The sequence below is a fragment of the Panulirus ornatus genome, chromosome 62 (genome assembly GCF_036320965.1).
Source record: "Panulirus ornatus isolate Po-2019 chromosome 62, ASM3632096v1, whole genome shotgun sequence".
NCBI lineage: Eukaryota > Metazoa > Arthropoda > Malacostraca > Decapoda > Palinuridae > Panulirus > Panulirus ornatus.
In genome coordinates, this window is record NC_092285.1 from 9,861,190 (window position 1) to 9,876,017 (window position 14,828).

The window sequence follows — 14,828 nt, forward strand, 5'->3', positions numbered from 1 at the left end:
AAATTTATTCCAGTTGGTAACTGCGCTGAAAGCTTTTACTCTATTTATGGCCTTTATTTTGATATTTGTGGTGTTGGGAGTGAATGTCAAGTGAGTGTTGTATGTGATACCTATTAGTTTTGTTGCGTGGAAGTGGTCTGTTGGGGGATAAGAGGGTGATGGTGGATTTCTGAGCCAGGGTTTTCATATGAATATAGGGACTGCAATATCCTCATCAAGAGATAATGTGATCCTTTCAGGATCATGGTATTTTGTCTGTACTTTTTGCTTTAATTTTTTTGTGTGCTGTTCATTAAAATTTGGTTTACCTTATTCACCATTGACTAAAGTAACAGTTGATATGATTTTCATTATGAATGAGCTTAAACTGATATGAAATGGATACATAGATAGATAGAGACAAGACATAGATTTGTAAAGTACATGGTTGATTAATGTATAGAACAATTATGAATTGAAATACTGAAATATAAGCTGCACTAAAAATGCAAAAATGATGGGAAGTAATGGAGATTGTGCACAGGTGGTATGTAATACGTGGCATAAATGAGAATGTTGAACAGCTTGTTGAGTTGCTTGCTGACAGAGGAATAAAGTACTTGTTTTCAGAAAAGATGCATGAGAAATATGCATGAATGAATGGGTTTGGAGGTCATGGGGTACCATTGGATCATGTATTAATTTGCAAGCATGCAAAGAAGAAGTTATTTGATGGGAACATTTTAAAATGGGGACGGGGGGGGGGTGTGTGACTATATCTGAGTGAAGGAAAATTTAAAGTTTATACTGTAGTGGTTATAGGAAAAAAGGAGAATGAAATAGGTGGGAGATAAGTGTTGAAAACTGAGTTTTAAAAGAGAAATGAGTATGGAGAAACCAAGAGAGGGTAGGGAAGAGTGGCATAAGGGGAGACTGAATGAATCAAGGGTAACGTGTTAGAAACAAAAGATATAAAGAGGAGCAGTGATTTATTGGGTAAGGATAGTGTGTTGAAAGTGGGGAGGGTTGTAAGTAGTGGGATAATGAAATGGCGGTTGAATAAGGAGAGAAGTATATCGACAGTATCAGTAAGGAATTAACTGAGAGGTGGAATAAAAAAAGCATCAGGTCAAGAGGAGGTGACAGGAGCTGAAAAAGTCGACCAATGAGAGATGGGTTGAGAGACCATTGGCAAAGTTCAAGGAGAAACAAAAAATGAAGGATATGAATAGTGTGTCTCCACTAGAATGCTTTAACAGACCCAAAAAGAAACTTGGACACCAACTACAACAGCAGGAGTACAACGAATGGAAGTCTGTGGTAGAATTATCAAGGATACAAAATCAGGTATAGCAATTCATGCAGCATTTCCCCAACTGGGTGAAGTATTAATGACAAGAAACAACAGATGATAATAGCTTAGTCATTATAAAAAGGAAATTGTAGATCTGAATATAACAAGTGATTTGGAGAGAAATTAGATTCTTGATCAAAGCACCCAAGACACATTTCTAGGGGAAATAGACTTGAAGCTGGTGTATATCCAAAGAATGACACATACTGTCTAGAGGAAGAAGAGATCATGCAATAAATCCTGCTTTAAGATTGTTTGAACGGATTAATAAAGTTAAACGTTGTAGGTAAATATGGAATTGTTAAAAAAAAAAATATACGTACGTGAAGCCCTTTGAACAATCTTAAAATTTCAGTAAAGCTACTCTACTGCACTGTGGATGGTATCTCTTTTCAATTAACGATAAAATATATTGAAATTGAATTTGAAGTAATGAGGTTTGCTTGGCGGTGCGTGTCATCCCGGCAATCATCATGGCCGCCATCAATGATGTAAGGCTCAGTCGCCATCTGTAGTCGTAGGTGTACACACACACTCGGAGGAGGTCCACCAACCGCCTAAATGTTGTCCTATATCGGCAGATCAGGCCAGCTGGCTACCACCCTCAAGGGCTCGGCACAAGCAGTGGCCAATGGAATGAAGAGTGCTGTCCCAGCTGTGGTAGAAGGATCCCAAGAGGTGATGGATATACCCCCACTCCTCCTGACCCCAACCGCTATGGCCAAGCGTTGCCCCACCGGCACCATTACAGCTAAAGCTGGCATCGCAGGTATACCCCGTGCACCTTAGTGACACCCCATAGCATGTCAAAGACCTCGAATTAACCATGGGTAAGGAGATAGTGGCCATCGGAAGGCTCAGTGTTTGGGTAAGGTTATGAAATCAGCTGATCGGCCATATTGGTGAAGCAGATGACGACATCGCATTTACCAAGACAATTTCCAGAACCTTCAGATTGCCTCGGTTTTACAGCCATTGCCTTATGTAGGGAGGTTGTAGAACCTCTGTGGGTTATGGTTGTGTATCTTGGGTAAGGTTAGACCTCTTATAAAGAGTATCTTAGGGGTTAGTTTACCGGGGTCGGGAAAAAATCACTTTCACTGTGTACTACGTACCTTTTGGATAGATAGACTGATATATATATATATATATATATATATATATATATATATATATATATATATATATATATATATATATATATATATTTTAAGTAATTAAAGCACGGCATCATAAAGGTTAATATAATTCATCTAACATGATGTTAATTGGGGTAACTGTCGTATTGCTCGTTGCAACAACCCAACGAGCAGTTATTGGCTAGTTAGTGGATGTTGAGGGTATTAATAGATTGCATGATATAAAGAAAATCTCAAAGTTTCAAGTGCCAATGTGAGGGAGAATGACTTTGAAGTATTGTAGACCTAACCTTCAGAGGCTAATGTACCTTAGTGGGGGTTTTTTTTTTTTCCCATTGTTTTTCTTAACTAACTTTAATATTTCAGGCCTCTGCTAATTCATTTGAGTTATATAAATAAGCCTTTTATTTCTTGTAATTTTAAAAGTAGTGATATCTTGAGTGTAAGCACGCCTTTTCTGGTATGACACCAGTGAACTTGAAGTTGATGGAAAGTGTGATAGTAAGTAGACCGGCGACCCAAATTTGAAGTAATTTAGGAAAGTGATGATGATGATGATATATGACGACTTTAAAAAGTTCTGTTGGTGATGAATAATGGTTAGGGAAGAAGGCCTTGGAGATTAGAGGGTAAATCGGCACAACCTTTTTATAAGCTTCGCAGAACTTCTCCAAGCTGCTGAAATTTACCTTTTTTGATGTTATATGACACAGTGGGAGGTGAAAGTATAGTGTTGCTCAGCACCGCTGTTAACTTTGGATAATGAGTGATTTTGTTTTGCGATGTAGTTTAACATATAGTAAATATTTTAAGTTGAAAACAGAAATTTCAGCATTATAGTGCCTTGAATGATGATAGGTAAGGTGATACAGAAGTAGTGAGGGTTATATTTAATGGAAAATGGGTTGAATAATGTAAAAGTAGGTAATACACTTGGAATAAGTCAATAGCTTATACAGAAATGTCAACTTGTCACTTAAGATGATTGTAGAAATGTAGCAGTGCTGAATTCACCAGTAGCTTGGGAAGACATGGCTGTTCGCTCTCCCTTTTGACTTCCGACACCATGTGTGTTGTACTCAGGTCATGAGTGTGACTGGTTTATTTCACTAAAATATATATCTATCCATGTCTCTGATGCCTGTTCCCAACTGAAACTCTCTCAAGGGGGGATGGCCACGGCGATAAAGTCTCCACAACTAGTGAACTTCAGCGCTGCTTCCTAGCCTTTGGTGACTCGCACTGAATGGGCCACTTGCAGAGGGCAGCTCTAGTGTAGTGCTTGCCGAGGCTCCTGTCTAATGCTCCTGCCTATTTTTTTCTTCCTACTTCAACCCAGTGCTCCTCCCTAAATGTTCCTTCTTATTACCTACTGCTCCTACCATTTTGCCTAAAGGCATGGCTAGAGCATAGTGCTCACCAAAGGGAAATCTAGAGTTACAAAGTATGAGCCCTGAGTTGAGCGTTGTCGTGTTATGGACGACAAGGAGAGATTGTATGATTGTGCGCGGAATGCCAGTAGTGAACGAAGTCACTTCCATCACTCTATCCATCAACACTCCTGCAAACACACTTTGTGGTATAATTAACAGACTTATTCCCCCATGATTGCTACATACACCCTTAGCACCTTTTCCTTTAAGTAAAGGAACAATGAATAAGGGAACAATGATAGCTTGCACCTAATCCTCAGGCATAACCTTCTGTGTCCATACTAAGTTACCTATCAAATCCAGCCACTTATGTTATTTCATCCATAACCCCCATCCAGTCCAGATGCCTTTCCTACCTTCAACTTCATTATTGCCCTTTTTTAATTCCCCTCATGCTATAGGCCCCTGCACTTGTATCCTGTTCCTTTCATCCTCAATTCCCTTGCATTTAACAACTGTTGTCTCATCTTCCACATTCATCAGTTCTTCAAAATACTCTTTCAATCTTCCTTTCACTTCCTCCTTTTGATTTAGCAACTCCCCTTTTTTACTTTTCACATTATCATTTCTGCTCTTACATCAGCCTCTTTCCTTTTTTGTGTCCTTCCTATACCATTTCTTATTTTCCCCAAACTTTTATTTTATTATACTTAATCGCTGTCTCTTGCATTAGCCAGGTAGCGCAAGGAAACAGACGAGGAATAGCCCAACCCACCCACATGCACATGTACATACATAAACTTATACCCGTATAATTCTTAGGAATTCTCCAAAGTTGGGCTTTGTCACATACATCTTCATAATAACTGTTAATCATTACACAAATCTATCGTGTCTTCCTTAAGCAATCTGTATCATTGGTCAGTCTCAATCACCTTATCCTTTCTGGATAGATTGTCTTTCATTCATAGGAGTTTTCAGGGAGTTTTACAGTGAAATGACTCGACTGCACTTGCAAAGTTTCCGAGTGGTCGTATTATAGATTTGTATTGGGTCATGCAAGTATTGTCATCAAAGCATTGAAATGGTAATGCCCATCGTTGAATTGACTTCTTTTCTCCCAAGATATGTTTTTCAAATTTTAACTTGTCGGTGATAAATTGTATATCCTTGTATGATTTCACTGCATTTCTTTCAGATGGATTTTGTACTATCATCTCCTCTATTCTTGCAGTCTGCTTATGCTGCCTTTTGCTGCATGAAACTTTAAAATCTTATTCAGTTTTCCCTTCCATTTCCGTATCTTTGTGAGGTCATCTTGCAGTCTGTAGCAGTCATCTTGATTAGTTATCGAATTGAAAATTTCAGTATCGTCAGTGAAAAGTACCACTGTATATTTTATCATTTTGTTCAGGCAGGTGATGTATGTACGATATAGTAAGGGCCCCAGAGCTGAACCCTTAGTTTAGGGATATCTGATGCAACATCATGCCGCTTAGGTTTTTTCCCTCATTTAGTCGTACATCTTAATGCCTACCTGTTAAATGTAATCCCCGAAGCCTTTGATGTGGTATCATATCAGACTCTATTTGAAGGTAAATATAAATGCAATCCATAAACATACTTTTATCAAGGGTTTCTGTAGTATAATGTCCAACACCTTTGAAAGGTATTATTGCCTGAAAGGGTGAACTGCTTATAGTTGTCTTTTGATGCAGAAGCAGCAAAGAACTTTGTGGGTGCTGTAAGCATGTAAAGATGAAATGTATAATGCATTTATTTATTTGTGTTTTGTCTTTTTAATCCAGCATTTGAGTATGATTTTTCTTTTGTGCACATTAAAAGAAAGATAAGATATATCTTGTTTCATTTAGTATAACTGAATATTTCTTAAAGTGTATGAGTAAAATTTTATATATTTGTTTATCTTTCTTTCTTTTAAACTATTCGCCATTTCCCGCGTTAGCGAGGTAGCATTAAGAACAGAGGACTGGGCCTTTGAGGGAATACCCTCACCTGGCCCAATTCTCTGTTCCTTCTTTTGGAAAATTAAAAAAAAAACGAGAGGGGAGGATTTCCAGCCCCCCGCTCCCTCCCCTTTTAGTCACCTTCTACGACACGCAGGGAATACGTGGGAAGTATTCTTAATCCCCTATCCCCAGGGATATTTGTTTATAGATTCCATAATGATGACAGCTATATGATTTCATCATAATAATTTTGAATATTTTCAAATATTATGTTCATAAAATCTTGTGGATTTTTTACTTTATGCTGGTTTTGAATGTTATGTTTTTCATCAACATATTTAGTTGCTGCTGTCTTTGATGATATTATGATAATGATGTTATGGAACTTTTTCACAGTGAGTTCACAAGTACGATATGCTCACAGTGACATCCAGGTACCAGACTTTAGTGCTTATCGACGTGAAGATGTTTTGGATTCTCGTTCCAAGTCTGCAGAATCTGCAAGCTCTAGAAGATCCTTTACATATATGCTTGTTGGAGGTAAGTCCAAAGTACTTTGTATTTAGTTTTGTTTATTGTGTTACATTCTCACATTCAAAAGAGATTGGTGCATACTGAATCATTGCATGAACTGTAAGTATCATTTTACATGACTTTAGATGTAGTCCCCACCTTGCTGAAGTGGAAAAAAGTATGAAAAATGAATTTCAAATGTTTGACTGAACAGTTATGCAAAGAATTTGATGTAGAATTAGCAGAGAACTAGCATGTGTTTGCATAAGGAAATGTGTTTAAAGAATCGCACAAGAATGCTGTCCATCCTTCTCTTTGGGGTTAGCTTATAAATGGGTACCTGTGAAAACTACCTTACCTTCGTGGCCTAGGATCCCAAATCTTTGGGGCTCTTGCAGTGCTCAGGAAGCCAACTATGGTCACCAGGCAGGACCACATATCAAGAATGGTGGTATTGTGTGTTTGTCATAGTCTTGTTTGTAGTTTTAATCTTTTTAAGAGTTCTTGGCAGTGTCATAGTCTTTGAGCCTGTTTCTGCTTCTTTTCATCACAAGGCCCAGTTAGAATATATTGTTGCTTATCATTATATTCTCCGTAATTACTACTTTCCATCTATTGCATCTTATTTTTCCCATGGTACTGTTTGTTTATGTTTGTGTCTGCTAATGCTCAAGTATCACTTTCACAGCCACCATAAATGCACATTGTGAAGCCCTTCCACTGTGGTATGTGCAAAGTATCTGACAACTATGAAATTTTGAGTGAATTATTATTGATTATGACACAGTGTCTATGTATGGCTCTTGGCTGTTATAGGAAATTTGAAATAGGGCAGAAAGCTGCACCACGTATCTCATATGGATTTAGAACTCAGGTCCCTGGTGAACATCTTTTTTTTTTTTTTTTTTGTATAAGGCTGAAAGGAGGAGGGGGCGAAGGTTCCCGGAGCAATTGAGAATGTGTGGAAAGAGAGAACATTATCTCGGAGAGCAAAAAATTGGTATGTTAGAAGGGAAAGTAGTGCCAACATTATTATATGGTTGTGAGGCTTGGGCTATAAACAGTGTCTAGGGTAAATCATGGAAAGATCTGTGTGGCCTTGTTTTGGATAGGGAGCTGTGGTTTCGATGCATTACACATGACGGCTAGAGACTGGGTGAGAATGAGTGTGGCCTTTTTTTTTTTTTTTCTATTTTCCTGGTGCTACCTTGCTGATTCAGGGGTTGGCGATGCTGTTTCCTGTGTTTGGACATATGGAGAGGATGAGTTAGGTGAAGTTGACAGAGGATATATGTGTCAGATGTAGAAGGAACAAGAACAGAAAAATGAAATTGGAAATTTGGGAATGAGATGGTGGAGGTTTGGAAGAGTCGGGGCTTGAGCATGAAGAAGGTTGTCAGGTGTGTACAGGATAGAGTCAAATGGAGCATTATGGTGTCCAGGGAATGACTTACAAAATTGACTGGAATGACTTACCAATTGACTGAACCATGTATGAAGTGGTCAAAGGTCTATGGATCCTGGTTGTGGATGGTGGAGGAAGGGTGCTCTAGATTTAGTGCATTATACTTGACAGTAAGTGGATGTGAATGAATGAGGCCATTCTTCATCTGTTCGTGGCACTACATCACTGATGCAAATGGCATACAAGGGTGAAAAAGAAAATAGAATGAGCAGTTTAAAGTTTTTAGATATCTTTTTCGTATTGAAAAGTTCTGAATAACCATTAGGTTCTAGTGCTTTGCATAATGCTGTAAGTATTGTTTAGTAGGTGAGACTGAATATAATATTGTAAATAAAAAGGCTTTTTTTTCTTTCCAAAAGAAGGTACAGAGAAGGGGGCCAGGTGAGGATATTCCCTCAAAGGCCCAGTCCTCTGTTCTTAATGCTACCTCGCTAATGCGGGAAATGGCGAATAGTATAAAAGAAAAAAGAAAGAAAAAGGCTTTGCAAGTCTTATGCAAGAGGTGAAAGACAGAAAAAGGCTTTGCAAGTCTTATGCAAGAGGTGAAAGACTGAATACAATAAAATGAATGGATTGGCTGTGTGAAAGCTAAGGAAACCCATTTCAACTATGCCCCATCAGGAAGAGTAGATTGGATGATAGACCTTATGGTATTGCTTGTACATGCAGCAGAATCAAAGAAAAAATTATATGCTGGAGAGACAGGAATCCCTTACAGTGCAGACATTAGTATTTCCTTTGCCAGCAGGGATCAGTTAGTGTACTTTGTTTTGTGAACTATAGATTCAGCAGTCATGTCTTTGCGCGATATATTGTGCATGATCTTTGTCCTGTATGTCTAGAATTTAGTAAAGAATATTCTCAATGGTACTTTTTTTCCTGGCAAGGTGGCACTGTAGCAGGAATATACAGCGCCAAGACAATAGTTACGCAGTTTGTTTCATCTCTGTCTGCTAGTGCTGATGTGTTGGCCTTGGCAAAGATTGAGGTCAATTTGAACGATGTTCCTGAAGGCAAGTCGGTCACCTTCAAATGGAGAGGCAAGCCTCTATTTGTTAGACACAGGTGAGTTTTTGTTTGTTAGACACAGGTGAGTTTTTATAATGAATGAATGATTTCACATTGTTTTAATTCTGTCATTGATTATGGGGTATCATTTGATGTAAATGCAAAATAGCTTTATTCTTAGTTGTTTAATAATCTTTACAAGATGTGGAACCAAAGTGTGATGTAGGCAAGGATATATATTTCTGAAATACAGCTTACTGGTTATTTACAAATGATTGTGATGCATAAATGAGTAGAATTTTAATGCTCTGATAGTAGGCATAGTGAGGTTAAAGATGAAGGATTTGAAATAAGATGAATACCTACTCATCTTTTGCTATCTTTGATGAAACTTTCCATTGATGGTAGGGCTAGTGCATAGTGCTTGATGAATAAGACTTCATCTCAACTGTTGTATAGTTCTCTGTTCAGGGTTCATGCAGGACTGATTATCCCCTACCATAGGCAGCCTCTGCTCGAAGGATAGTAAGTAGCAGAATGGTGTACTAAATTTTCAGAAAGGAAATGAATAGCAGGTGCGTCTATGGGGATTAATATCTGACTGTCAAATACAACAAACAGAAACTGAATGAGTTTAACTAATACGGGTAATTACTGATGCAACTTTTACCAAATAATAGTATTTTTTTATTATTTTTTATTTTGCTTTGTCGCTGTCGCCTGCGTTTGCGAGGTAGCGCAAGGAAACAGACAAAAGAAATGGCCCAACCCTCCCCCATACACATGTATATACATACACGTCCCCACACACAAATATACATACCCATACATCTCAATGTACACATATATATACACACACAGACATATATATATATATACACATGCACACAATTCACACTGTCTGCCTTTATTCATTCCCATCGCCACCTCGCCACACATGGAATAACATCCCCCTCCCCCCTCATGTGTGCGAGGTAGTGCTAGGAAATGACAACAAAGGCCCCATTCGTTCACACTCAGTCTCTAGCTGTCATGCAATAATGCCCAAAACCACAGCTCCCTTTCCACATCCTGGCCCCACAGAACTTTCCATGGTTTACCCCAGACGCTTCACATGCCCTGATTCAATCCATTGACAGCACGTCGACCCTGGTATACCACATCGATCCAATTCACTCTATTCCTTGCCCGCCTTTCACCCTCCTGCAATTCACTCTATTCCTTGCCCGCCTTTCACCCTCCTGCAATTCACTCTATTCCTTGCCCGCCTTTCACCCTCCTGCATGCTCAGGCCCCGATCACTCAAAATCTTTTTCACTCCATCTTTCCACCTCCAATTTGGTCTCCCACTTCTCCTCGTTCCCTCCACCTCCGACACATATATCCTCTTGGTCAATCTTTCCTCACTCATTCACTCCATGTGCCCAAACCATTTCAAAACACCCTCTTCTGCTCTCTCAACCACGCTTTTCTTATTTCCACACATCTCTCTTACCCTTACATTACTTACTCGATCAAACCATCTCACACCACATATTGTACTCAAACATCTCATTTCCAGCACATCCACACTCCTGCGCACAACTCTATCCATAGCCCACGCCTTGCAACCATACAACATTGTTGGAACCACTATTCCTTCAAACATACCCATTTTTGCTCTCCGAGATAATGTTCTCGACTTCCACACTTTCTTCAAGGCTCCCAGGATTTTCACCCCCTCCCCCACCCTATGATTCACTTCTGCTTCCATGCTTCCATGCTTCCATCCGCTGCCAGATCCACTCCCAGATATCTAAAACACTTTACTTCCTCCAGTTTTTCTCCATTCAAACTTACCTCCCAATTGACTTGACCCACAACCCTACTGTACCTAATAACCTTGCTCTTATTCACATTTACCAAATAATAGTGATGCACATTTTTCCAAGGTATCCTCTTTGCAGTGCTTAGGCATGGATGCTTTAGATAATGCAGAAATGCTTGGTTAATGAAAATAAATGAAATGTGATCGTGTACGGTGTTCCACTCCTCAGCATTGTCTTAGTACCATGAATTAGATAACAGGTAGAAGCATTGAAATAGACATAAGGAAGCATGCGAATGGACTAAAGGAGTAAAGGATGAGTGTCAGGTTGTTAGCACTTTGGTTTCAAGTAGATAAGTTGCAAAGTTGACATACATTTCAGAAACTGATCTACAAAAAGTTTGAGTTGTGGAATAATCTAGGCTTCAGAGAGTCCTGATTAGGGAATAGTTATTGTATATGTGGTGTAGGCATATATAAGCAAAATAGTTACAGTGTGCAAGATGAATGTGAATAAGATTGAAAATAGGCTGAAAACATAGATTATATGGTTTGTATTGTGGTGGTAGGCATGAGGAGCAAGTTTTGGGGAATTTGTTTTATTTGATTAGCAAAAAGTAGTTCTTTGTGGGAAAGTGTGTCTGAAGAAAATTTGGGATGTGATTATATAGTATGAAATTTTAAAGTGTTAATATTAAGCTGTTTTGAATTCTAGGACTGATGAAGATATTGAAAAAGAGGCCAGTGTAGATTTGTCCACCCTGCGAGACCCAGAGCATGACAGTGTTCGCTGCGCAGAGCCCAAGTGGCTGGTTGTTCTAGGTGTATGTACCCATCTTGGATGTGTACCTATTACTGATGCAGGTAAGTTTGTAGAGTTGATGTTTACTTGATTCCCCCATACATGCTATCGAGAGCGAATTAGCGTCAAGAACAGATGACTGATCCTTATAAGGAAAAAGTTCGTATTTAGGCAGTTTCCTCTGTTTCTGCTTTTGAAAAGTAATAATCTCTTGCCCCAGAAGTTCCTACTCTCTGTATAAGGTTCCTTCAGCACTCGGGTAGCTTGCCACATCCACTGGTCGAGTCCACAGGTCATGAATTGTTGTGATGTTTTATGTGCTTCTATGTGCAGAAAGTGCAGGGTATTGGAGTAGTAAGTTCTTATCTTTTTATGGTAATTGCACTTGAAGCATGAGGGGTCTTGAGACACCTTGATTCAGTGTTTGTAGTGATGAATGATGTCCAGAGTGTAAGTGGGGAGGTTTGATTTGTGTTTGTATAGAGAGCGTGGTTCGTGATTGGTATATTTCCGGAGGGTTGGAGTTTAAGATTAAGTTAGGAGGTCGGTTGTTCAGTGTTTCCCAGGTTATTTCTGTGTGTATCTATTTTGTCATCTGTATATTTATTGGGGGGAGGGAGACCTGTGAGTAGAGGTTGTATTTTCGGTGAGGGTTGTTACAGGACTTTTCTTAATCAAGGTTGCAATACGAGCAAGTCCCCTTTAATAGGGCTGTATCGTTGAGAATGCAGTGGTGATGAAAGGCTTCTCATTTCAGAAGATTCCCTATTTTCCTGCTACTGGATATAGTCTGCAGAAGGAGGTCCTTGCTAACACTGGCACTTTTTCTCTGAAAGAGGTCCTAGGATAATAATAATAATAAATGGAAATGAGATGTTTGAGGACAATGTGTGGTGTGAGGTGGTTTGATCGAGTGAGTAACGTAAGGGTAAGAGAGATGTGTGGAAATAAAAAGAGCGTGGTTGAGAGAGCAGAAGAGGGTGTTTTGAAGTGGTTTGGGCACATGGAGAGGATGAGTGAGGAAAGATTGACCAAGAGGATATATGTGTTGGAGGTGGAGGGAACAAGGAGAAGAGGGAGACCAAATTGGAGGTGGAAAGATGGAGTGAAAAAGATTTTGTGTGATCGGGGCCTGAACATGCAGGAGGGTGAAAGGAGGGCAAGGAATAGAGTGAATTGGAGCGATGTGGTATACCGGGGTTGACGTGCTGTCAGTGGATTGAATCAAGGCATGTGAAGCGTCTGGGGTAAGCCATGGAATGCTGTGTAGGTATGTATATTTGCGTGTGTGGACGTGTGTATATGCATGTGTGTGGGGGGGGGTTGGGCCATTTCTTTCGTCTGTTTCCTTGCGCTACCTCGCAAACGCGGGAGACAGCGACAAAGTATAAAAAAAAAAAAAAATAATAATAATAATAATAATAATAATGGGTATGTTTGAAGGAATAGTGGTTCCAACAATGTTGTATGGTTGCGAGGCGTGGGCTATGGATAGAGTTGTGCACAGGAGGGTGGATGTGCTGGAAATGAGATGTTTGAGGACAGTGTGTGGTGTGAGGTGGTTTGATCGAGTAAGTAATGTAAGGGTAAGAGAGATGTGTGGAAATAAAAAGAGCATGGTTGAGAGAGCAGAAGAGGGTGTTTTGAAATGGTTTGGGCACATGGAGAGAATGAGTGAGGAAAGATTGACCTAGAGGATGTATGTGTCGGAGGTGGAGGGAACGAGGAGAAGTGGGAGACCAAATTGGAGGTGGAAAGATGGAGTGAAAAAAATTTTGTGTGGTCGGGGCCTGAACATGCAGGAGGGTGAAAGGCGGGCAAGGAATAGAGTGAATTGGATTGATGTGGTATACCGGGGTTGACGTGCTGTCAGTGGATTGAATCAGAGCATGTGAAGCGTCTCGGGTAAACTATGGAAAGTTGGATGTGGAAAGGGAGCTGTGGTTTCGGGCATTATTGCATGACAGCTAGAGACTGAGTGTGAATGAATGAGGCCTTTGTTGTCTTTTCCTAGTGCTGCCTCACTCACATGAGGGGGGAGGGGGATGGTATTCCATGTGTGGCGAGGTGGCGATGGGAATGAATAAAGGCAGACAGTGTGAATTGTGTGCATGGGTATATATGTATGTGTCTGTGTGTGTATATATATGTGTACATTGAGATGTATAGGTATGCATATTTGCGTGTGTGGACGTGTATGTATATACATTGTGTATGGGGCTGGGTTGGGCCATTTCTTTCGTCTGTTTCCTTGCGCTACCTCGCAAACGCGGGAGACAGCGACAAAGCAAAATAAATAAATAAATAATGATAATGTGATGATATTCACTAAGGTTGTATCTTCATTAGTGAATGAATAGGAGTACAGTACCATCTCATCAAAGACCTTCTTGCCCCAAAGTGCTCTATTATTTCTCCTGCTAGGGGTTGGTCTTGAAGCTGCAGGAGACCCTTTAAAAGGGGCCTTTGGTTTTTTTTTTTCATACTTTTCGCCATTTCCCGCACTAGCGAGGTTGCGTTAACAGATGACTGACCCTTTGAGAGAATATCCTCACTTTGCCCCCTTCTCTGTTCCTTCTTTAGGAAAATTAAAAACGAGAGGGGAGAATTTCCAACCCCCCACTACCTCCCCTTTTAGTCGCCATCTGTGACACACAGGGAATATAAATGAATCAATAGTAAAATTCATTGTGGTATTTATAACTTTTGAGATATTATTCCCAATTAAAATTTTGATGAATTATGTATCATTTTTTTTCTCTCTCTCTCTAGGTGATTATGGTGGATACTACTGTCCATGCCACGGATCCCATTATGATACAGCTGGTCGCATACGCAAAGGCCCTGCACCACTCAACTTGGAAGTTCCTCCATATGTCTTTACTGATGATGGACTACTTATTGTCGGCTAAATTAAAGTGTTTTTTTGCGAAGCAACACATAATTCAAAATGATTTTGAAAAAGAAATACATTCTTGATCATTTGCATTATTTATTGTGTTTTGTACATTGAGGAAATTTTGTGGTAGCCATAAAAATTTCTCAATTTTATAGGGAAATTTTTGTTTTAACATTATTCAGAAATTTTCATTAGAGCATATGTGTGAATGAATGCAAAATATATCAGCTAGTTTGTGATACCTTGCTTTATTTACATACATGCTCTTCCTCTTGAAATGTAGAATATTTAGGAATCTTAATAGTCAAAGTATTACAAGATGGACAAAAAAAGCTGAGCTAAAACTTGATTGAATTCCAACATAGCCACTTATGTAAATACTGTATAAATGAGTTGGCATCTTTCTCCCTTGTGTTCTTGGTTAACACATTGGAATTATGTAAAATAAACAAGTTATTCTATTGCTCTTTTTCATACCATTTCTGTAAGATTGGTAAGTTACTTTTTGCATCGACTGAA

The 14,828-nt window shown here is 39.3% G+C and overlaps 1 protein-coding gene across 1 annotated transcript; it reads left to right on the plus strand.

Moving 5' to 3' along the window:
* Positions 1 to 1,818: 1,818 nt before the first annotated feature.
* Positions 1,819 to 14,770, plus strand: RFeSP (Rieske iron-sulfur protein). Its single transcript, XM_071656321.1, has 5 exons — positions 1,819 to 2,102; positions 6,212 to 6,355; positions 8,681 to 8,858; positions 11,324 to 11,472; positions 14,183 to 14,770. The coding sequence occupies exons 1-5, from the start codon at positions 1,895 to 1,897 to the stop codon at positions 14,320 to 14,322; spliced, it is 819 nt and encodes a 272-aa protein (XP_071512422.1). The 5' UTR covers positions 1,819 to 1,894; the 3' UTR covers positions 14,323 to 14,770.
* The last annotated feature ends 58 nt before the right edge of the window (positions 14,771 to 14,828 follow it).